This window comes from Pocillopora verrucosa, chromosome 13 (assembly GCF_036669915.1).
Source record: "Pocillopora verrucosa isolate sample1 chromosome 13, ASM3666991v2, whole genome shotgun sequence".
In the NCBI taxonomy this organism is placed as follows: domain Eukaryota; kingdom Metazoa; phylum Cnidaria; class Anthozoa; order Scleractinia; family Pocilloporidae; genus Pocillopora; species Pocillopora verrucosa.
Window position 1 is genome coordinate 14,161,467 of NC_089324.1, and position 23,720 is coordinate 14,185,186.

Genomic DNA, 23,720 nt, shown 5'->3' on the forward strand with positions numbered 1-23,720 from the left:
TCTTTAAAAGTATTTTCATCTCCTCTGATTGGCCGTCGTGAATACTTTGGTTTTGGTTTTTACAACACTCAATCGAAAAGCATTCAATGTTTATCTATTTTAGATTAATAAGAAGAAATACGTAGAAAATAACAACCAAATAAATGCAGAAAAAATTTTTAGCCTCTTCTCCGACATATTTTTGAGCACGTGCAATCATACTTCTTACCCTGTAGAATCTTCGAGTGTTCGAGATACACAAGACGCCAGGATAGAATTTGATTCTTTAACAAAGGAATTTTATTTTTCAAAATATGTTTCAATACACCGTTCGCTGTGGCGATACATAATCCAAGAAAATCTGTTTAACATACAAAGCGTGGAAATATAAAGGTTGACCAAATGATACAACACTGGCTCAGAAAGTGAGCCTCTCATTCTCTAAATCAAAAAGTCAGGCTCGTTCGCGCTTAAGTGCTACAACAGATAAAACGGCTGCATTGCAAACAAAGTTCCCTTGATAGCATGAACGGAAAAAAGTCACATGAAATCAAAACCGAAGTCCTTTTAAGAACGACTTCTTTTGTGCTGCAATGGGGTTCGTCTAAATGGAGGTCAGCATTTAATAACATTTCACTTTCTTTGGATGCTCGAAAAAGTGGTCTCCTACTTCTGTGGCAATTTTAAAACACAAGTTATGTTAGGCTTGCTCTTTTGCTACGCCGAAATCATCGGCTATCCGAGTTTTTCTTCTCCGAACAAAATCAACGCACGTAACTTTACAAAGAATTTCAAATACACAATTCCTTAAGTAGTGAAACCCTTACTTCAAAATTCATTTTCTGATTGACACCTGGCACAGAAATGTTGCCAATGCCATGCCATCAGAAATGGTAATAGCATCAAAATTCAGAAATGCGCAATATTTTGAAGAAAATGAGCTTCGTGTCAATCATGAAAAAAAAAACAAACAAACAAACATACAAAAAACAATATAATTATCTGCTACAATCTTTAGAGGTATGCTTAATTTCTGAAGTTACAATGAAAACTGCTGACTCTTTCAGTCAAAGCTCAACCTTTAACCAAGAGTCTACAGTACCCGAATTCAGCGACTGGTGGTCAAGAACCTGCCGCTAACCAAAGAATAACGATTACTCTCAGCATAAGACTGGTAAAAAGTTTCTATTTAACAATTATTTTGCAAAGATCAAAGTGAATTTCGACGGAACCTAAAAGTGACCTAAAGAATGGAACTTTGTTCTCAAGACATGGCGCCAAACACGGGATTGTGACGACAAATGCTAGGTCCGTGCTCATCGTAATCCGCCTTGGTGTGGCATACTGTGTAGAATTCCGGCTGTAACGAAGAGTAAAGTAAAAACATAAAAAACTTAGATGTTTACAACTGAGTTTGAGTTTTAGAGACACGAGGGGTCTGAGCTTTGCGCCTGTGGGGTGGGGATATTTGAACTTTGCCTGGCTGGGGTGAGGAATTGAACAGGAAGTGTAAAGTCTTTCCAGCGGAATACAAGTATTACATCTTTTAATATAGAGGCGTTTAAGGCAAATGCTTCCCTTTCGGGAGCGAATGGCTCAGAAGGAAAGGTCTACAAGGTCTAGGTTTAAAGCTTGGTCAATATGTAGAAAGTCACGGTGGCTGATTCTTCCTTTCACATAAAAATTGGGTGGGGCATTTGAAAATAATTTTGGCTGAAGGAGGGGGAAGGGAAGAATTTGAACAAACAAATTTTCGAAAGTTCAAACGCCCGGAGGGTTGCCCTATGGGAGTGAGGGGGGGGGGGGGGGGAGATTTTGAAGCTTTTTACTGATCGACTCATCATCTGGACTGTAAGAAACTCGACGGCAAATGCGTCACCATTTTCTCGGTTCTTCGTACGCATGCGTGGGTTGTGAAGTAGCCTCTTAAAACCTGAGGATAAAAGTTCTAGTTGTGACACTCAAATGAAGGCTGCAAAACAGTTCTTTCAGGTGGTGAAGTATACATATTTTAGCCAGGTTGTTCTACATCAAATTGTTTAGACTCAATTCTTAGCTTTGGAGTATGATTCACGTACCGTAGAAGCCAGCATACTTCCTCCAAACCACACAGCATAGCGTTGCATGTGATGGGTTATAACTTGAGTGTCAATTGGTTTCGGCTGGAAAAAAAATTCATAAAGGCATTTAAAAGCGCTCATAACGACACGACGCAAGGGGGACTGGAACGAAATAAAATCACTGAAAGACACGCATATTTAGCTTGAAAGAAACAAAACAAAAAACAAACAAAAACAAAAACAAAAAAGTACCACATGTAACTACCTTGATGCGTCCTCCACTTAGTTGCTCACTAAGTTTTAGTCGAGCGTCTACTGCACGCTTGATGTCACGTTGAAGGCGGCGGCCAAAGTCACGGAACATGGTTGAACCACCGGATAACACAATGTTCTTTGGAAAACGGAAAAAATTAACAAAGAAGGAAAAAAACATAAGGTAAGTTAGCAGAGGCAGTGAAGACCACAATAATAGTGTTATTATGAAGAATAGAACTTGAAAAACCGCGGAAATTCTTTGAGAAGAGGGGGTATCTTTCGATAGCGAGATGGGAAGCGTAGCGTAGAATTCCGGTCAAAATTTGGTCAAGGCGTATTTGAACCAACAGAAAGTGCATTCGCATTTACCCTTTCAACTGCACGAGTAACACAACAGGAATCTCCCCTAACGGTGTTGATATATTTTCTAGTAAAATGGTGATGGGAGTGGAAAGTTAAACAATAAGAACAAGCTACAAAGTATCTACGTCGTCTCCTTCGCAACTGTATCACCACTCACCTTGTAGAGAGGCCTACGGACATCAATTGGACAGTTCTGAATCACGTTGTCCACAACCTCAGACAGAGGGGTGGTGAAATCTGGGTTAGAGAACTAAAGCAAAACAGCAAATTATTTCCTAAAACGATGGCGATCAAGGAAAGCGAATTTATTTTTTGAGCACTTGCTATGCAAGAATATATTGTACTTCTAAAAACCAATGTCTTAAACTCGTTGCTAATCTGTTTCAAATTTGAAGCTTTGATGTCAAAATTTTAACGACAGATTTAACACGAAATATTTTCAAAATGTCTTCTAATGGATTTTTTCCGGTAGTTTTTTAAACAAAAAATCCAATAAAAAGAATTCTGTAAACTCCAGCCTTACCTCCGGGTGGAAGAAAATTTCCGGGCCCAAAAATCGCTCATATCCCACATCTACCGCAAAAGGCTGTGCAGATATCACGAAAAACAGTTCAACATTAGAACAATGTCACTCCAGTTAAAATGCAACATATTGGGACATAAGATTTCTTTGCATTCTGTGGTGAGGGTGTAGAGGGTTAGGGAACAGCTGCATTTATACCAACACATTCAGACAAGTGTCATTACAAATAAGATTGTGGTTAAATCCTCAGTCAGCTACCAATAAAGGCGACATAGTAAAATATAAAGTTTGCTACCTTCTTGGTAATAGCATTCACACTCTCATACTTCTTGATCCACTTGGCTGGTTCAGCTTCATACTTTGCAAATTCTTTTGCAATGTCTGGGCAGATGTAGCCCCAGCGTTCCTTGAAAATGAAAAATGAAAAAAAAAAAAACCGGAGTAAGTTTTGTGCCGAATGGTGATTTAAAAAAATTTGAATTTTTTCAGTTTGGCACGTAACAGAAAATTCTTTTTAATAACCTGATATCACTCTCTACACCCTCTGCTTTTTAAAATTTTTTTTTTACCCTTTAACCCTTAAAAGTGACCAACATCTAATTTCCCCTCACAATATCACCCCCAAATCACATGTTAAGATCACAAGAATAAAGGAAATGATCACCAACTAAAGAAACTATTGATTGATAGACAAATTCTCCTTATCAGCACTTATGGAAATGTATGGAGAACACTAAGGAGAATTTGCATGCTGATGTAAGAGTTCAAATCTCAGTCTCAGCACAAGAGTCTCCTTACTAAACCACAGTCATATAAAATTCCTCAAAATACATGTAGAGTCAGTGTGCTGTATTCTCAAACAACTGCAGAAATAACAAGTTGATTACCTTGATGGTTTTAGCAGTTTCCATAGACTGCTCTGGTGGTATTCCTACTTCACGTTCACGAAGAAGTTGCTGAACGAAGAAGGTAATATCGCGGCCAGCAATGGGGATGTGTTTTATGCAGCTGCCAATGACATAACCCTCAGCCTGGACACAGAAAAATAAAAGAAAACAAAACACAGATGACTTCAGAATTACAAAACCTCTTCTCAGAAATTCTTAGTATACACCAACATAAACGTTGCAAAGTCAACCACTTAACTTGCATGAGTGAGCAAGACAGAATTTCTCCTTACAATACCAACACAATATCAAGCAGACAAATGATGAGAATCGAGAAAAATATCAATCAAGGGATTATTAGTTGATCCAATACTAAATTCTCTGAACTAACATCATAAGAATTGCATAGCCAGCACTTAGGAGATTTATTATTGAAATATTGAGAGTGAAAAGGTTCACACAATGCAACCAAAGGGTTGGACAAAGTACTAACTGAATTTGGTGTACAGGAAAATAAGTAAAATTCTGGAAACTGGATCTGGATTTAACACACTTAGTTAATTTTCAAAAGCTGTTAAAGAATTTCAACTTTAACCCTTTAATTCTAGGGATAAGGTCAAGTATCTTTATTACTGAGGTCATGATTTTTTACCCAGTGATTTTTTATCTACATGTGTGGCCCCAAAGAAATCTTGCTGGAAGATAAGTACTGGTAACATTATCATAATTATAGTATTCAAATAATTGATACATTGTGTTTGTATTTGGTGTAGTTAAAAATTTCATTCTGGCATGAAATTGGTTTAAACTACAACATATTCCACATAAATTTGTGAGGACTAACGCATACACCACAAGTCCTCTTACCACTGGAATAACATGAGTCACACCATCTCCTGAATCAATCACTGTACCAGTAAGTGTCCTTTCTCCAACTTGACGAGAAGTCCATGATGCAGCAAGAGCCAACACAGCCTGTCAAACAACAACAAAATACAGAATTAAAACAGAAAGGAAATTATGCATTTGTTAATCACAAATGTGACTAACATTTTATTAACTGTTTGTTAATACCATGGGGATTAAGAGTGCCAATTTGCAAGACAAATTTTTGTTCACAAGTTTTGTTGCTTTCCAAACTGCCTAGATGGAGGGAAAGGCTGCAGACTGCCATACAATGCTTAAAATGATCAGGGAGATTTAAATGTCTAGTGACTAGTTTGGATGCATCTTTATCATTCCTTACTATCTCATGAGGATGTTCTCAGAATAGGATGCTTAGTTGTCTTCTTGTATAAATTTTTGTAATGAGTTTAAGTTATGCAATAGATGACATTGGAGAAGGCACAGGTGAAATGATCAATAATCTTAGAGTCTGAGAGGCAGGAGTGGGAACAACATCAAAGCCTGACTTTTTTAAGATGATGGAGTAACAGATCCTCACCTGCACAGCAATGTACAAGCCTGGAATGTTAAATGACTCAAACATAATTTCTGAAAGAAAGAAAAAAAAAACAATCAACAATTCTTCATCAGGAACAAACCTTCTTGAAATTCCCTTTGAACTTCCTAACAAGAAATTAACATTTCTTTGCTAACACTTTCCTAGGAAAGATCAACAAGTATTTTCTCAATACAGTAGTAATACACCAATAAGCAGAAAGATGACAAGAGGTTCAAGAAATATTGACTAAAGAAGCATTGACTGTTTTACAAAACTGAAATGATGATATCATGCAAAATGTGTAGCAGGCAGAAAGGAGATATCAATGACAGCAAAACTGAGGTCTTTTCACAACAAAACTAACAAATGGTTTCAAATTTTAATGGCATTAGAATCTCACCTGCAGTGTACTCTCTGTTTTCAGGTGTGTTTAATGGCGGTTCAGTCTGAAACAAAAATGACCACAACTCTCTCAATGAAAGGAATCACTGTCTACTCACTTTTGCTGTTCTTGCTATTAATATCATCATCGACATCATCATCATCAACAACATTTAGCATGACATTCATCGGAGGCAAAATACTTACAAGAAGGAAATAATGGTCTTCTGGTTCAGCTCGCAGATATTTGAATATACAATGCTCCCAGAATCTTTCCTAAATACCAGAGATTGAACAGAAAATACAATGAAAGACATTCCATCAACAAATAGAGTAAATCAGAAGCTTCTCTTGTGGTTATGGGCAAGACAGTTCATTCCTACAGTGCCTTGTGCCATTCAGGGTTGTTTCAGTAGGCTCCAGCTGCCAGCAAAATTCACCAGATGAAAAAGCAGCATTCACCAACTCAATTTTTGGTGGGCAATTCTTCAGAAAATAGGATAAGTTCTGTAAAGCTTTACAAGTCAGCATGATACAAATACTATGTTTTAGCACCGTTATTTGTCAAAAGCATGTAAATTAGAAATGCATGATTGGACACAAACTACATTACAAGCCAAAAATACAGTAGTTACATACCATTAAGTCCCAGTCTTCAACAATAGCATGCCTAATAGGCCACTGAAGACCAAAAATAAACATGAGGTTAATTTCAATCCATTGGTCCTCCAAGTGAATGCGTATAGAATTAAAATGTGTGACTGTACAGCTGAACATCTATGTTCTGATTCTATTCCTTTGCTGAAAAGATTTGTTTAGCACAAGAATTCCTCAAAGCTCTCGAGAAAATCACTTAAGCCATTTGGAAATTTGCCAAATCTGTGCACATGGCCTTTACCTCTTTGACATCTTGACCCTGACTAGCATTTAATTTTTCCTTAAAATTTCACCCTTGAATCACACAATAAGGTCATAGGAACAGAGGAAATGATAGCAAACTCAAGAAGTTCTTGATTTTTTGAAAAATTATCCTTATTCTGTACCATAGGAAATGTAAAGAGAATTTGCATACCCATGTTACAATGTAAAGGGTGAAATTACATCTTTCAGAACATTTTACGTGGAAAGTTATGTAATACCTACACTTATCAACATGTAAATAAAATATGAAAGATGATAAGCTCTGAGCTCACTACAGAAATAGAGAAAGACATTTTTTCATCTCAGACCTCCAATGCTCTACCACTGAGCCACAGAGACTATGGTGAGCAACACATGTCCTGCATACTACTAGGATCAGCTATATCAGTAGTGTCATGTTTCGTGAATAGAAGTGGTAAGTTTTGAGCTCAGTAAATAAATAGGGTAGTTTTGAGCTCAGTGAAGAAAAAGAGAAAGAAAAACATCAAGTTTTGTAATGATACAGAAGTTGTGTATGTGCTAAAATTGATGAATGGACCAAAACACTCACACTAGCTTGTGGAAAGATGCACATCCAAAATTGTGTGATAGATTTAATGGTTTATACTAACCTTTGTTGCATAACCTGGAGCCTCTACTGCTTCATCACCAATGTAAAAATCTGGGAGCAAAAGGAAGAGATTCAAAATTCTCATTTCAAATTTAGTGCTACTGCATGTGTGTTAACCTAACCTAAATAGTTATATTTTATAAAAACTTCTAGCTCTTTGCCTCCTGAAAAATTTATCACTGCTATTGTTTCTGAAAAAGTCAAGGTGTTGCTATGATGTACAATGCCTTAAATAGTGATTAATATTAAATCATTATTTACCTAAATCGGTAATACCCTTGGCAGCTCTCCGCTGAGCCTGGTCTCCAACTTTAGCAGATTCCTTTATGGCAATAGCTGAGGAAATAAAGGCAACACAATACTTAAATCAATTTTAAATATTAATTTGCAAGACCATGAGTTGTAATTTTAGTTTCAGGCTTTAAGCAAGAGAACCTTAGAATCCCTCAGCTGATTCACATGTAACTTCTCCTTGTGATTCCAAAGTGTTATCTTACAAACAAGTTATGAGAAAAAAATTGCATCAGCTGAGGATGCAGTCTTGATGCAACACCAAATTCTCCTGCCTACCTCACAAGGAAATGAAAAGGAGCTGGAAGGAGAATTACTCATGAGATCTTGGGAGTCAAAGGGTAAAAGCTGACATTTTTCTCTACATACATGTATTTATGATTAGTATAAATTTTCTGGTGTTAATAGAGATACACGTACTCTGATTGGTTGAGGACTACATTATATCTTGCTTCAATAACCTTGCACAAGGCAATTCTAGCAGGAGTGCTAGATTTCAAAATGGCTGCCTTGCATTTTTTCAATAATTCCGCGGAAGTGATACTCGCAATAGAAGTAAATAAAATTGCAAAGAGCAATTGCTAATGAGTTTGGAAGACCACATTTTACAAAAAACATATGAAGGTTTTGCTAAATGAAGTTCCTGCACCTATTAAAACTGGTAGCTAATCTTGATACAATTAATCTGCATAATTGCGACCAAAAAAGGCAAAATGCTCTCTTCAATTAAAGAATTTACAACCATTGTTAATTCAAAAGTTTATAAGTAATATAAAACAGTTATAAGTAATATAAAACAGTTATTCATCCAGTGAATATTGTGGAATAATCCCCTTACTTCATCTTGTAGATTATTCAACAATGTCCATTTTGCCTTCATTGAATAATAATGTGTTATTTTCAATCATAACTTAAAGAAACACTATATCATGCACTGATTTATAAGTTTTAAGATACAAAGATGTCTCTTCTGACAGTTACCTGTTGGCAAAATATATTGTGGCTCTGTGTTTCCAGCAAAACCCATTTTTGTATACCTGAAAATGTAAAGAGGAAGATAACCTGAAATTGTTTGGTTGCTCCTAGTGCACCTTACAAAAAGTTTCTTCCAGCCAGTCAGGTTATCATGATCAGCAAAAGTGCAGACAAAGAGAAGGAATAACAGAGAAAATCCCCCCTGATCTCTGCCTTCCTACTTTATCATTTGTCTTTCTGACTGCAAGGCTCTTGAAGGCTACTTACCACAGTTTAAGTTTTCCATGCCATTTACAGCCAATACCCAAAAGTAATTTGGTATTTTCAACTGTGTTGATAATATAAAACTGGCCACTGTAAAGAGTTTAATGGTAAAGTTTCAAGCGTCAGCCCTTTGTCTGACAAAGGGCTAACACTCAAAATATCTGCTTATAAACTCTTTATAGTGGCCAATTTATGTTATCAACTCAGTTGATAATACTAAGTTACCCTGTTATACTCTCCCACTGATGCAGCACCACAGTTTCTTTAGAAACTGACCCCTGTATCCATACCCAAATGGCCTTAAAGCCGTGAATTAACTCAACCCACGGCAACTAAGGGTTGTCATCAGAAGCTGATAGGGGACAGGAACCCACCTGCTGTCAGATAATTTTGCAATGGCTAATATGTGAATTGGGATTAACGAGAAAAAATAATTATTTTTGAACTGACTCCACCATCAATGTCTAGCTGAAAAAAGTCACTCTAATATATCCCAGAGTGCTTGAAATCATGTCTCACAGAGCTTCAAAAATTCAATTCAGGCCCCCCCCCCCCCCCAACAGCCTACAATTGCCATGCAAGTATACTTCAATTCATCGGTCTTCTCTGTTCTCTCATCTATTTTATTTTATAATAACAACATTAATAACTTCTACCAAGGTCCCACCCAACTGGTCTACACAGAAAGAATTAAGTCATCTTGGCTTCCTAAGCACACCAGCCTCAAAAGACTGACTCAAAAGAATGCTATGACTTACAATATCTTTATCTGTGCCACACATATGTATCTCTCACACTATTTATAGTACGGTTTACAGAAAATCTGGTTCAGTATCTTCCAGAGAGGAACGAAAGTTTAGACAAGAACACTATATATGCATTAAAAAGGAGGAGTGTCATACCAAATAGGGCTAGCTGCCTACTAGCCACCAGACTAGAAACAATTTCAAAGGTAATTTTCATTTTCTGCTCTTAGGCTTTATCATTTATCCATTCAGTTATTCGTTTATCGCCCATCTTTGGAAGCTTTAAAACTTCTTTCGTCTCTTAGCTAAGCCCGGTTGGTGTTTGGTTATTTGTGCATGTGTTTGCCGACTACTTTAACTCTCTTATTCCCTGGTGGACAATGCTTAATAAAAAGCAAGAAGAAGAGTTACTATCTTTTTGCGATGGATTCTACTAGGAAATAAAGAAACTAAAGTTACAGAGCTACAACTACACGATTACTGTCAAAGTCTCAACCATATATCAATTTAACCAAGAAAGAAATTTATCAATAGAAACAGTGATGCACAGAGATTTCACAAAGTTGATGTAGTTTACACTAAGCGATCGAAACGGGATAAGGTAACCCGAAGTAAAATTGAAAGAACAAAACACACCTTATAACGAAAAAAAAAAACGACAATGGGAGTTTTACAGCAGGAAATAGTTCGGCTTCATGAGATGATTACAGATTTAAATGCGTCTTTTTACACCTACCCCGTTCCATTATCAATGACACAGGCCGGTTGCCGTCCCGTCATCTTTTCCTTCACTGAATTCCTCCAAAACTCAAAGAGCTCTGGCGGACGAGTTAACGAAAGTAGTAAAATTCACTCCGTGGAGGAATAGCGGAAGCCTCTGCAAAATCAAGATGGCGACCTGCCCACTGCGCGTCCAGGAGCATTGTGGGACAGATCGGAGGTGTGGTGGCGGAAATGGATATTGCTAGGGGTGGGCACGGGGCATATTGCTCTCTCTCTCTCTCTCTCTCTCTCTCTCTCTCTCTCTCTCTCTCTCTCTCTCTCTCTCTCTCTCTCTCTCTCTCTCTCTCTCTCTCTCTCGTAACACACGCATACATTCTGGCATTTTTCGGACAAGCCAAAATCAAATGAAAAACTAAATAAGAACTTTTTGTTGAAAAAAAAAAGGCAAAATAAGAATCTCTGGACATTCTCAGTATTTTTGGTACAATGAGAAAAATGAAATTTAACAAAACTTCATTTTGACTACAAATAGTACTTTTATTTCAATTTCTCATTAGTGTAAATGTCTTAAGAGGGTGCTTGTTTAGCATTGCATGGTCACAAGAATAAAGGAAATGTTCACCAACTAAAGAAGTTCTTGATTGTTAAACAAATTCTCCTTATTTCCACATTAAGAAAAGTATAGAGAGAAGTATGGAGAAGATGCATTTTGATTTCAGTCTGTAATAAATTAATTTTGATAACCTGAGCTTTTTTCACTCCATCAGATATAGAGAGTTTTCTCTTCTTTCTTACCAACATCCTCTATCAGAAAAGCCCCTACATTTCTTTCTAAAAACCTTGATCAACCATCCCCAAGATCAATGAGTATTTAATATCTAGATACAAACATTACTGGCATATTGGCATATAAGCCATTGAAGATATATTAAATTCAAGCATATTTGAATACATGTCCATTCAACCAAATGATAAATATTTTCAATCTGACCTATTTTCCCTAAATAAATACTCTTCCCAGATAAATATAATTTAGATAAAAGATATATCTTACATGAACTTCATTAAAAATGCTAAAGACATGGCTGCTTATAAGAGAACTTCAGACTCCTTTGTGTCAGCAACTCAAGATCTCTCAACAATTAGCATTTGTCAAACCCCTTGTTGAGAGGATTGTAGTACAATAAAAAAAATTATATAACTTGAAGCTATATCACTAATAAGTAAATGAAGAGTATTGTAAATATTGTTAATTTTAATGACTGTACTATTTCAACTCCTTTTTTTGTATTTATGTTTGCATGTCTTTGCATGACTATGAGGGAGAACTAAGCACCACCTAGGTACTAGTAGGCCTCTCTTTGCATTGGAAATTTTTCTTATCATGGTTAAAGACTACATCAAACAATAAATGCTAACTGACATGTTTCTAAGTATTTTTTCAACACCATTCTGCTTGCAACTGTATTGGGGTCATTAGGAGAAACTCGGTTTTGGTGACTCCTGAGAGTAAAGAGTTAAAGGTGATTTATCATGAGAATTCCCTCTCACTGTTCCACACCAACAATATCATACATTGATTGGATGCTGTATTCTCATTACGAGGAGAATTTTCATGGTCAATGAATGACTTCTGCTATGCAACTGTTTCAAGAAAATATTTACAAACAAAATATCTTGTAAAAAAATGAGATGATCCAGTCCCATTAGGATCCATCATCTTTCTCACTATTGTTGACTGGTACAGGTTGATTGGTGATTGTTACAACAGGCTGTACAATATCCCCTGTTTCTACATCATCATTAACTTCATCTAAATCTTTTCCAGCAAAATCTGATTTCAAGTCCTTGACATCTGACACCTTGACATCACCCTCATTAACATTAGGGTTCATGTCAGCTATAACCATATCAGGCATTTTGCCCTTAACTTCATTGTTTGTATTTGCCAGCTCTTCCACCGTATCTTGACTTTTTGAATCTTCCTGAAGAGCAACCTCAGTCTTTGAGGCGTCAGCTTTGCTAACTGTCTTCCCTTCTTCACTTTCCACAACATAACTTACTGATAGTTTTGATTTTGATGTACTTGGTCTGGAGTTTGGTGGAGGCAACGGTGTTGTTTTAAATGGCTCATCGTCCTCTTTCTTATCTTCAAAACAGTGAGAAAATAAACTCGGATCATTTGGGTCAACGTCAAAACACAAAACATTTCCTCTCCTCGTTGTATTTTCAACTGGGACATTTTCACTAAAATGTTGTGTAGATTTTGGACTTTTCTTCCTGCGTTGTGATTTCCCTGTATGCAAATGTTTCCTCATACCACTGACGCTACCCTCTCCGTCTTCACAAAACTCTGATTCAGCCAGTGTTAGGAGTTTCAGTCTATTATCAACCATGAAAGTTGTTTTTCGGCCTACATTGGGAATAGACGGCAAATGTGGTTGGAGCAAGTAAGTTGAGGGTTCAGAAGTGAAAGCACTGTTCGCATTGTGTACAATTTTTGCTATGTCTCTATCATTGAGGAGTGGTGCTCTATCATTGAGGAGTGGTGGCATTACGAAAAAATGATGATACGCAGAGCTATCAGGTTTCTTGTCAGTTCTCTTGATCAGGGGCTTCCCAGAAACAGGGTTGAGATCTGGCTGTTCTTTTGCTTGTATGGCTTTGTGTTTCCCTTCCTTCCTCAATTTTAAGTTTCTAGCAGGAAATTTTCGACTTAAGGCAGGGTTTGATGATGCATCAATGTCGACGTTTCGAATCACTGGTCGTCTTCGAGGGTAAGAAAGTTGTTTTAAACGTTCCATCGCGTTGATTAAATTGTGTTGTTCGCGGTTGATCAACTCATCTTGAAGTTTGCGAATATGTACAAAATAACGCGCTTGTTTCTCGCAGCTAGTTTTTGTATCGTGAAACCACGCCTTATCAATGGCTGGACTGTTACTATTTCTGGTAGAAGAAGACATTTTCGCTGAATTTCGCTCTGTCAACTTTGACGAAGAAAAGTGGCTTTAGAGACGCTGTTAATCAAAACATAATTTTGAGTGCTAAAAGCCTTTCATCACCTCTCGACGCTTCTTAAGACTTAGCCCTTGTCAGATAATCTTTTTCTCACCACTTCAAGTGTACATCGGGGTTGTTTATCCTTCGATGAACAAACTTTGTAAACAAGTTTTAACCTACAACTTCAACATGGCCGCATGATCATTGATCTTTGTTACTATAGAAACGAGACTTTGTTAGTCTGCCCATCGCGATGAGTATTGTGGGATAGCTTGAAAAATGGCGGCTAAAAGGGCAAACGATCCTATTTGGACGCTTTGAATTGTAGGTGCTTTAAAATCTCTTAAGAAAAAAAATCTGATCCAGATTTCGCAAATAAGTTTCAGTGGGACGTGTAGTCTTATCTGGTACCAAATCAAGAAGGAAACCGATAGAAGAATAGGTTGACTGGCGTCAAAAAACTTTTGAAAAATGACAGCAGGAATGATCAGAGTTCCCAGTATTATGCCGTTAAGGCTTCCAATGGGAGGAAGAAAAAACATCATAGACACTCATACTCCCATCGAGCTTCGTTCAGAGACACCAGATACTCTGATATATTACACTATAAACGGAATGAAACCGGAGCCATTTAAACAAATTGGCATCAAATGCACCTATAAATACAACAGACCTTTTGTTTTGGGTCCAGGAAAGCGGATCGTAAAAGCGCTGGCAACCTCGAGTGATGGCACGAGAGAAAGTTCCATTGTAACCAAGACATTTATGGTTGAAGAACCAGAAGAAAGAGAAGGTTTAGATGGTGAAGACAATGTCTCTGAGCTTCAGCAAAGCATTTCTTCGTCAACTGGAAATTTAAGGGATTCGTCGGGAACTTTGTTCGGTCAAATTCTTGAGAACGCCGGAAGAGGATCCAAATTGAAGACGTCTGAAGCATGGGGGACTGAGGGTAAATCAAAGCGATTTCTTACATCAACTCCAGATGACTTAGAAAATGTCAGAGGGTCAGATTACAGAAAACCCAGGAGTGAAGCAAGATTCACAGCTTCAAGGTTTGGTTCAAATCAAGCAACATTAGGTACCCCAGATCAATCTCTTACAGAAGTTGATGGTGAATTAAAGGAGAGACGAGGGCCACAGAACAGAATTCATGCAAGTAAGATTCAACAACAGACTGATTTTTTAAAATGTATCTACTGTATGGCACCCAGACCATCAGACCCATATGCAAGGTTTTGTTCTGAATGTGGATCCCCCATTCCACCATTACCATCTTCAAGGCTTCCCCCTCCTGAGGGTGGGCAGCTTGGTATGTGTGTCTCCTGTAACTCAATGGTACCACTGAACACACCCAATTGCATCATCTGTGAAGCACCTATTTCACCACAGCGTCAACCACAGGCCACCAAGAAATTGGCACACAAGTTAATGTGTGCTGTATGTGGTACAGGAAATCCACCGGACATGACAGTTTGTGTCACCTGTGAAGCAAAACTTCCATACAATGCTAAACAAATATTTACAGGCACAAGTGCTCCTCCAATGCCAAAGGACTCTGTTAGTAGCCTGATGTCTTGCTCCAAGTGTTCTCGCGTGAATAGCAGTGATGCTCGTTTCTGTGATTGGTGTGGATCAAAGCCACAGCCTTACCAAAGTCCTCTAATCTGTTCTCAATGTCAGGCTTCCAATAGTGCATTCGCAAGGTTTTGTAATACGTGTGGATGTGGTATTGAACCACCTCCAAGAGTTTCGCGTCAGAGTCCAGGAAATGTTATTGGCACTGTTGTTGAAAAGCGTAGCATTCATGAAACAGTAGGAAGGTCAGAAAATGCAACTTGGTTGCCAGTTTCTATCCCTTCAACTCCAGCAGAAAAAGCAGATAAAGGTAAGAACAATTTTTTTTCTGAAATAAGATGCTCTTGCCAATATTTCTGTAGGTTCACTGGTACCCAGTTATACTCCTGAGTAGAGACAAGGAAAGTTAACCCCTTAACTCCCAAAAGTGATTAAAATGTAACTTCTTCTACAATATCCATGCATTATTTAGCAAACAGTTAATGAGAATACTCATACTTATTAGGGAGAAGTTATTTTCTTGATTGAACACCAAATTCTTGCAACTAATTTATAAGGAAATGTGTAGCAGCTGAAGGGAGCATTAACAATCAGATCTTGGCAGTTTAAGGGTTAAATGACCTCTTGAAGTTGAAGCCAGCGCACCAACCATTGGGCCACCATGTCTACTAAACAAGGTGCTCAACCTTTTCTACCCTAACATCAGAATGCCTATTCTCCATACTGTTCTCTATACATTTCCTTAGGTGCTTACAAGGAGAATTTGTTTAACAATCAAGAGCTTCTTAAATTAGTGATAATTTCCTTTATTCTCATGACCTTAATGTGTGATTCAGGGGTGATATTGTAAAGAGAAATTAGATGTTAGTCACTCTTGGATTTCATAGGGGGAAAGAATAGATGATACTGTTGGTGACAACAAAAATTATAAGAGGGTGGCTATAACTAAAAAATTGTTATCAATGTTAAAAAAGATTCTTTGTTGCTGTGCATCTGTTTAGTAATAGATCACAGATGATGTCAAAGGTAACTTGAGGACAAAAAAGCAGCTTGAGTGGTGCAGCCTAGTTTATCACTAATGTTCTAATTACATTTAGACTTCTTCTGTGACTATAAGGTGCACTTGGGTTATAAGACACACCCTAAACTTAGCAATTTAGTCAAGCCAAGTTCCCAAACTGAAAATTATGTGAAAATACTCAGTTACAAGACGCACCAAAAGGTTGAGAGTTAACAAAAGGATGTGATGAAACTGAGAACAATAATTATTATCCCGTGTGCAAATTTTCATTTGTTTGCTTTTCTATAGAAGTTGATTAGTGTTCTAAAAGCAGTATTCCTTTTTAATTCATAGGGAATAAAGGAATGAATTTGATGCAATCTTTGCTACACCTCAGACCAAAAAGCTCTGCTTTTTCTCCTTTTTCTCTCAACAATTAGTGTCCTTTTCTTGCCTTTTAAACTGCAAGTTCTGCTAAAATTGTGATCTTAAGACTTTGTTGCGCAAAAATACTTGGCTATAAGACGCACCCCAATTTCAGCACTAACTTTCCAACTGAAGACAGAATCTTCTTGAGAAAACCATGCGCCTTATAACAGAGAAACCATGGTATCTTATACAATGAAGAAGCAAAAAATTGTTAATGGTAACATCATAAATGCATCTGTCCTCCAGTAGATCATAAGCAAGAACCAATCAAAATCTGTGCGTACATTTAATTCAGCTCATTCTATAAATGAATTATAACATTTATAGCTAGTAGTAATTTTTCTTTTCTTTTCAGCAACTTCCACAGTTGGTCTCTTCTATAAATCAGCAACCAGTATTCAATCACAAATGGAGTCAGAAGCTCTGGAACGAAGTCGGCTTGATGCTTCAAGAGACAGACGACCAGCTCTTGCTGCTGTAAGTCCTGGGAAAGGATTCTGGCGGCAACAAATGGACCATGTGTGTTCACACATCCGCACACATGTGCAGAATAATCCAGATTTCCGAGCCACCATTGGTGAACCACGGTTGGGAAAGATTATTACTGCAACAATTCATGAAGATCTCAATGGAGAGGAGGTCACTTTAACAGTGACCTTTGCCAGAAGAGATGGTAAAGAGTTGTGGAAGGAGAAATCCAAAGCTCTGTCTTCAAGCTTGAGAGCATTGAATCTGTATGGGTCAGAGTCTGGGAGTAAGGAGGATTTGGGAAGGAGCAGAAAACAGACTCAGAATGGTTTGAGAACTACCACAAAGGGAAAGAAGCAAAAACGGAAGGGGAAAGAAAATACTAAGATTAAACTCAGTGAGCAGGACAAGTTGTTACTGAAAGAGATTGGGGCAAGGGGGGAAGGGAGAGATGAGGAGGTGCAAAGACTTCTTGACGAGGGGGCAAATCCAGAATGTGAATCCTCTGATGGCATTCCTGCATTAATCCTTGCAACTATCAATAAACATGCTGAAAGTATTCCACCACTAGTGAATGCTGGTGCTAAAATCAATGTCAAGGGCATTACCAAAGGGAACACAGCCCTGCACGAAGCTGTGCATCTAGGTGCCAATGGACTCAAGTGTATTGACACTCTGTTAGGACTGGGTGCCCGAACCAATGTTGCAAATGATGCTGGACAGACAGCTTATGATCTGGCCATGTCCAGTGGACTTGATAGTGTAGTGCAGAGGTTTACATCAAGTGTAGGAGATGAGATGTTGCAGAAACTTACCAAACCAAAGAAAGCTAGAACTGTAGATGAGGATTTCTAAAGCAAAGTGTGCTTCCTTGTAAGTCTGTAAGATTGTAGGCTGTTAGTGCTACATATGGTAAATGTGTAAATGTATCTTAAACCAGAATGTGGAAGAGTTCTTGCATATTAAATTTGTTGGAGGGATACTAAGTGTTAGTTTTCAACATTAGGGATTTTGGGACCATTCAGTGATCTGGTCTCGGTTTTCAAGGTAACAGCTGGCCAGTCACCAGTTCTCAAACAATCCCATTCATTTAAGTTTGTAATGTGAAATTTTATTCAACTTTAGAAAACAGGAAATTTCTTATGGATAAAGCTTAGTGCCAGTCAATGTTTTAGATGTAACTTACAGTCAGATTTGAATTCATTTTCAAAATGTACACATATGGCACTGTCTGAGAGTTATAAATTTCAAGTTAATTCTAATGATTGTACTGTTAAAAGGCAGAGAAATTTTTGGCTAGTTTTTCAAACAAGAAGACTGCTTAATTGTTTGAGAAACCTAAAGAAGATTTGCAAAAGAGATTAGTGTTAAACTCTATAACCTATTTATTTTGAAACAAGCTTTCATACCAAGATTTTCATTGATTAAATGAAATAAAATGAAATAAGAGGTGAAATTCACTTTTTGTGGCAATTTGTTTGTTTCCAAAGGAAAACCAAGAAAAGCTTTTTTCCTTGATATTTTACATCCGCAATTATCTGAATTCTTACCTCTGATCTAAATTTTCGTATTTTTTCTAGTCCATTTTTCGCAGCAAGCAAAACAAAGCCTTCCTTTGCTTTATCAGGCGAGCGCGATATGAGTGCGAGGAGTGAGTCACGCGCGAAAAAAAATTTTACTGCGCTCCTTCTCTCGCGCGTAAACCGGCCTCGCGCCCGCGTCCACGCGACTCAACGCAAAAAGAAAAGAGAGGCCTGTTGCGCGGACTAAAATGGATAAGCTTAGCAGCGCGCAAATGACACACAGGCTGTCCACCTTTTATTTTAGCTTTAAATTACAGAACCTGGAAAACAGAAACCGTTATGATTATTATGTACCTTAGCTCTCGGAAAGCTAGCGAAACAATTTTGTGCCTAAGGCTCCTTATATTGAAAATTTATTTTCCTACAACCTATAAGCTCTGTTACACCCAAGCCGTCAAAAGTACATCGTCATCAATGTGCGAGTTCACAGGGACCTCAACCAGGTCCAACCGACCACAGGACACCCGATTAGTTTTCTGATTTTCCTTGGTGAAAGCGGACATTTTTCTCTTCACAGTGTTGGTGACTTTGACTCTGACCAATTCCAGTTCGCTCAGATCCATGTACTCGGAAATTTTTCGGCCGCTATTGAATCCAAGATTGTCGAAGGAGGCTTCTGTGTTACTTTGGGCAACGATTGATCCGCCTGTTTTTCGACTGAAAGCAGAAGTCAACAATAGATGGTCAGTTTGGAAAATGAATTATTTCGGGAAAGGGGGTAGACTACGAGCAGTCCCTCCTTTTCAGCGAAGTCCATCGCGTAAGTAAAATAAAATTAACCAAAACAAGACGTTGGTGAGCTGCGCGGAACTATGGGAGTGAGGCGCATTCAAAGCAAGCGTCACTTGATCTCGAACCCAGAACTTTCCGCCTGGCCGTGGAAGGTATGGGTACGAGACTAGGCGTCACCCTTATAGTCCCGCGCGTCAAGCTGACATCAATTTTTTTCAGTTTTTTTTTCTTCTTTTAATTTTAAAAGCGCGCCACAGACTTTGCCGGAAACGTGAGAATCCTCGTAGTTTAATAAAAAGGATGAGGAGGTGAAATTACGACAGCATGGAGTAGATGACCGTGGAAGCATGTCAAAGAACAACGGGTATCCGGGGTAACGGAGATGAAAATATTCATCGTCGCGCCTATATCACCCTTGGACCGGCGTAAGGTCTTTTTTGATCTTCCTTGGGAAAAGATCGCCGGAGAATCTACTCCCTGGGTAATCCCTCAGTCACTGAATATGCGGTGGAAAGTCTCAATATCAAACAGTAATACGATGAAAGCAGTTGCTGCAATAGTGAACATTTTTTCTACAAAAAAAATGGTGAAGTATAATCCTCGGAATCAGGGGTTCCTACAGCCCCAGCCCAGTCGGAGGAGGGACTGAAACAGGGGGAACTCGCTGACCCCGTGATAAAGAGGAAGAAGAATAACCTGGCGTAGAACAATAATAAAATAATTATTGCTCACCGTTTTAAAATTACCGCCAACAAAAGTATACCAATTAAAATCAGAACTGTCAATCCACCTGCCACGCTTCCGGCTATTATTTCATCAGGCACACCTGAGGAAGGTAGAAGAATATAGGAAAATGATCGTAACCCTAACAAACTTTGATTTTTTAATCAATTCTCCTTGTCAGTATCAAAGGAAATATACAGAGAGGGGTATGGAGAATATAGATATTGATATTAGGGCGTAAGGGGGTAAAATAAAATAGAAAACGCTCACATTATCTCTTTTACAGAGTTCTGCCACAAAATGATGAAAAATAAAATAATACTAACAAGAACAGTCATCTGTTAAAAGCATTGATATAACGTCACCCAATCAGGACTTAAATTTGTCTTAATCATCGGATAATCTCAAAAACAGATGGTTACGTTTGACAGAAAAGTAATTTTTCGCCATTTCAAAACTAAATCTGTCTAATCGAATTTCCAAAAATTTCATTTTTCTCTTAAGAGGTTACAAATTCCACTCTACTTCCGGCCAATTGATATTTGTCCACTTCAAAACAGTGGAGTTTTCGCGTCGAAGTTTCATCAATTTGTCGAATGTGAATTCTTCAGCTAATGGACTTATGAGGTCGAATGAAGAAATCTGAAAGAAATTCCCGGAAAGAAGATAATTCCGGAACCCTTTTTCTATGAAAATCGTTGCTGATTTAACTTTCCGTAAATGAGGTCTTTCAACAAGATGACGTACAGAATCCTATTTCCCAGAGTAAACAAATCTTTAATAACTGTACTGTAAAGATTGTTCGACACACGGACTACACACACAATACAATGACAAATTCTTACCTTCACGATGTTGCTTTGCAGAGTCCTGGATCTTTGACTCATGATAAATAGATGAAGAAGGAGTTATTGTAGAACTTTTTGATATCGTTTTCCCGTCGAAATATAAAGCATCGACGGGATGAGTTTTTGTCATCGAGATATACTCTCCCATCGACTGTGACAGTGACGTTCGAATCGGCACATTGCTTGTTTCCTTTCTTAACGCCTCTCGTCTTGTGGTGTCAAGAATAAAACTAGTAGGACTTGGGCTCAATGTCATGTTTACTCAACTTGTCCTTAACAGGCAGTGAAGATCACTTTAAGACTGCCGTTCAGAAGAGTCCTAAAGTGAGTTGTCTTTTTATCTTCTTACGCTCCAAGACTTGCTCAATTGCGTCCGCTCTTTAGAACTGACAACTGCTCTTTCTTCTCTGTTTGGTTTGGCAGCATTTCCAAAATAAATCCCTCTCAAAAAATGATCATTTGAGTACCAAAACTTGCGTTCAGGCGACGTGGTATCCGGGCCTTGAAATCCGCACAACGTATATGAGATTAAAAACAACGGGAAACCTGAAATGTCCAAGTTACTTCAATGTTTAAACACGTATTGACCTCGCATGCAGTAGTTGCTCAATGCTTAGCGAAGAATTTAGATAAGAAATGCGTAAGTTAAGCTATCTAATCTCTCCTCTGACGGCCAAGTTAATTAACTGTCCTAAAATGTCAACAAAAACATGCCTAAAACAATCCAATTCAACAAACCATTCACTTGATTATTAAAAGTGTAGGTGATGATTAATTTGCGCACGCCAGTTAAGATGTGAAGGTGTGAAAAAACTGCCAACAGCTTCTACATTCAGCTTATGTTTTCTTCTTTCATTCGGTCAAATCTTTTTCTACATTATCCGTTCTCTTTCTTTCTTCTCCAATCTTTTTGGCCTTTATGCCCGGATCAATTTTCACATCACGCGAAAATTTTGTTTATAGACCTCCCTTAAATTCATTATGCGGAAAAAAACAAACAGTACCTGAAAACAATTTATGGGAAAAAGAAATCGCAAACTTTTGATTGCTCAATTGAAAGTTTGATTTAGGGAAAGACAAAAGGAAATAATTTCAATAATGCAATCATTTTAATGCAACGTTTACATTTCTGCTCAGTTCCACAATCATAGCTTTTTTATTTGACAGAAGTTTTCGATCTTCAAAATAAACATGTCTGCTGTCTGCTGTATCGGGGTAAACATCATTCAGGTTGGCTAGTGTTCTAAAATTGCTTAAGATTCTTTCCCTTTCTTCATTGGAAAACCGCGTGCGCGAAGAGGTCTTACAAACCAAAATCAAGAGATTATAACCTGCTAAAATGTAAAAAGGCAAATTTCTAGTTTCTCTGTACAATTTAACGCTCCCTCTCTTATCACAGTGGAAATGGAGTCTGGCGCCGTTCGACGCGTAAAACATATCTTCTCGCAGAATATTTTTCAGACAACAGTAAATTCAATTTGTAAAGGATCTTTTCCTTTATGTCGTTTAATCAAAAAGCTCACGACACGGCATCCCAAACTTAAGATCTAGAAGTAGAGCCTGGCGCGAGAAGAAAACCATGAATAGGCCATTTTGGAGTTGTGTACTTAGTTGCCAAGCCTTTTATTTGAAGTGAGGCTGAAGGTGACCTTTTAATGATAGAGACCAATATCTAGCCAGCATGATAAAAAACTAATTTACATTTGAAAAGCAGTACGGTTTGTATCATAACAAGGTCACCTTTAGCCTCACTCCTGTTCAAAGGCTTGGCAACCAAGCACGCGTCTGTAAAATGGACTATTGAAACAGCAGTCATGAAGTGATCTAAAAGGTATCGTTTCTGAGGACGTATCAGTGTCAGTATTTGAGCAATTGCGCACCTACACCTCCCCTAACCCAACAACAGTCAACTGATAACAAGCTAGGGTCAATGTTGGGTTGGGGAAGGGTAGATAAGCAGTTGCTCAAATACTGAAATTGATTCAGGACAGTATCAACTACACTACTACAACTTTTCTCATACATGAAACACGTTGCGGCAACAAAAAAACGCGCAAAAAATTCCATAAAAAGACTTGAACTTGAACTTGAACTTTAAAAACATAATTGCAGCAGTACATAACTAGAGATCAGTTTCGTTAACTGAGATTGATTGGATGGAGAAAGGAAGGAGCTAAAAAAAACTGACTGGCAGAAAATCTCTTTCGCTTTTAAATTTCAAGTAGTAATTTTTCTCTTCCACTCTCCCCTTCGTATTATTTTTGTATTCACTTGCGGCGCGCGTGATTTCACAAATTAGCCAATCACGTAAAATGACTCTAACCTTGACATTGGAAAACCAACGTGGACATTTTTCGCTTACTTTAGTTTTTTTTTTGCGGAGTTTTAGTTTGTTGTTTTTGAGCTTTCGTTCACGTAAATTTGTTACTCCTTTGTTTGGAATTTTAAGAATTTTCGGAGGTTTTGTTTTAGGCTAATTTTGTGGCTCATTTAACAAGTTCAATGCATATTTTCTACGGAGATTGGACTCTTATCTCTTTTTTCGTACATGGAATTTTTATAGGAATGAACTTGAAAAAGGAGAAGACACTTTCGGCGAAACCCACGCACTCGTTATTAGGTCTCCGGAATTGAGAGCAACAATACTGACACTGTAAGATAAGGACACAAATGGAATACAGATTATTTAGAAACCGATTATGTCTGTAATGACGTGTTGGCCAGTAAATCTGCAAAGATCTCAGATCTCAGTGTGCTCAGCTTTTTCTTGAAAATTTCAAGCTTTAGCGTGAAGATGCAACCAAACTTTAAATATCACTTCAGCTGAATTTTTTGCATCCTTTGTTATCAGGCCATTGATCTCAAGGAGCTCTCAAATCGAATAAGGATATCGATTAATTAGAATAAAAGATGATCTTACCTAGGCTCGTGTTGAGCACT

The 23,720-nt window shown here is 37.9% G+C and overlaps 4 protein-coding genes across 5 annotated transcripts; 1 reads left to right on the forward strand and 3 right to left on the reverse strand.

Moving 5' to 3' along the window:
• Window positions 1-251: 251 nt before the first annotated feature.
• On the reverse strand, window positions 252-10,606 carry LOC131770779 (actin-related protein 3). The gene is made up of 16 exons (XM_059086498.2): window positions 10,436-10,606; window positions 8,696-8,751; window positions 7,685-7,759; window positions 7,425-7,474; window positions 6,532-6,573; window positions 6,100-6,168; window positions 5,912-5,957; window positions 5,512-5,561; window positions 4,935-5,042; window positions 4,068-4,211; window positions 3,476-3,586; window positions 3,181-3,243; window positions 2,815-2,907; window positions 2,305-2,430; window positions 2,058-2,141; window positions 252-1,339 (listed from the first exon to the last, which is right to left on the reverse strand). The coding sequence occupies exons 1-16, from the start codon at window positions 10,477-10,479 to the stop codon at window positions 1,244-1,246; spliced, it is 1,257 nt and encodes a 418-aa protein (XP_058942481.1). The 5' UTR covers window positions 10,480-10,606; the 3' UTR covers window positions 252-1,243.
• Window positions 10,607-10,938: 332 nt separating this feature from the next.
• On the reverse strand, window positions 10,939-13,616 carry LOC131770797 (uncharacterized). Its single transcript, XM_059086524.2, has one exon. It carries the CDS (start codon window positions 13,383-13,385, stop codon window positions 12,129-12,131), a length of 1,257 nt encoding a protein of 418 aa, XP_058942507.2. The 5' UTR covers window positions 13,386-13,616; the 3' UTR covers window positions 10,939-12,128.
• Window positions 13,617-13,702: 86 nt separating this feature from the next.
• On the forward strand, window positions 13,703-18,027 carry LOC131770828 (double zinc ribbon and ankyrin repeat-containing protein 1). The gene is made up of 2 exons (XM_059086557.2): window positions 13,703-15,307; window positions 16,782-18,027. The coding sequence occupies exons 1-2, from the start codon at window positions 13,894-13,896 to the stop codon at window positions 17,747-17,749; spliced, it is 2,382 nt and encodes a 793-aa protein (XP_058942540.2). The 5' UTR covers window positions 13,703-13,893; the 3' UTR covers window positions 17,750-18,027.
• Window positions 18,028-18,331: 304 nt separating this feature from the next.
• On the reverse strand, window positions 18,332-23,717 carry LOC131770829 (uncharacterized). 2 transcript variants are annotated; one of them, XM_066160452.1, is made up of 4 exons: window positions 23,701-23,717; window positions 20,778-21,326; window positions 19,942-20,035; window positions 18,332-19,134 (listed from the first exon to the last, which is right to left on the reverse strand). In XM_066160452.1, exons 2-4 carry the CDS (start codon window positions 21,034-21,036, stop codon window positions 18,858-18,860), a joined length of 630 nt encoding a protein of 209 aa, XP_066016549.1. In that variant the 5' UTR covers window positions 21,037-21,326; window positions 23,701-23,717; the 3' UTR covers window positions 18,332-18,857. The 2 variants fall into 2 exon arrangements, with proteins under 2 accessions (XP_066016549.1, XP_058942541.2); XM_059086558.2 differs by lacking the exon at window positions 23,701-23,717 and having other exon boundaries at window positions 20,778-21,379.
• Between the last annotated feature and the right edge of the window lie 3 nt (window positions 23,718-23,720).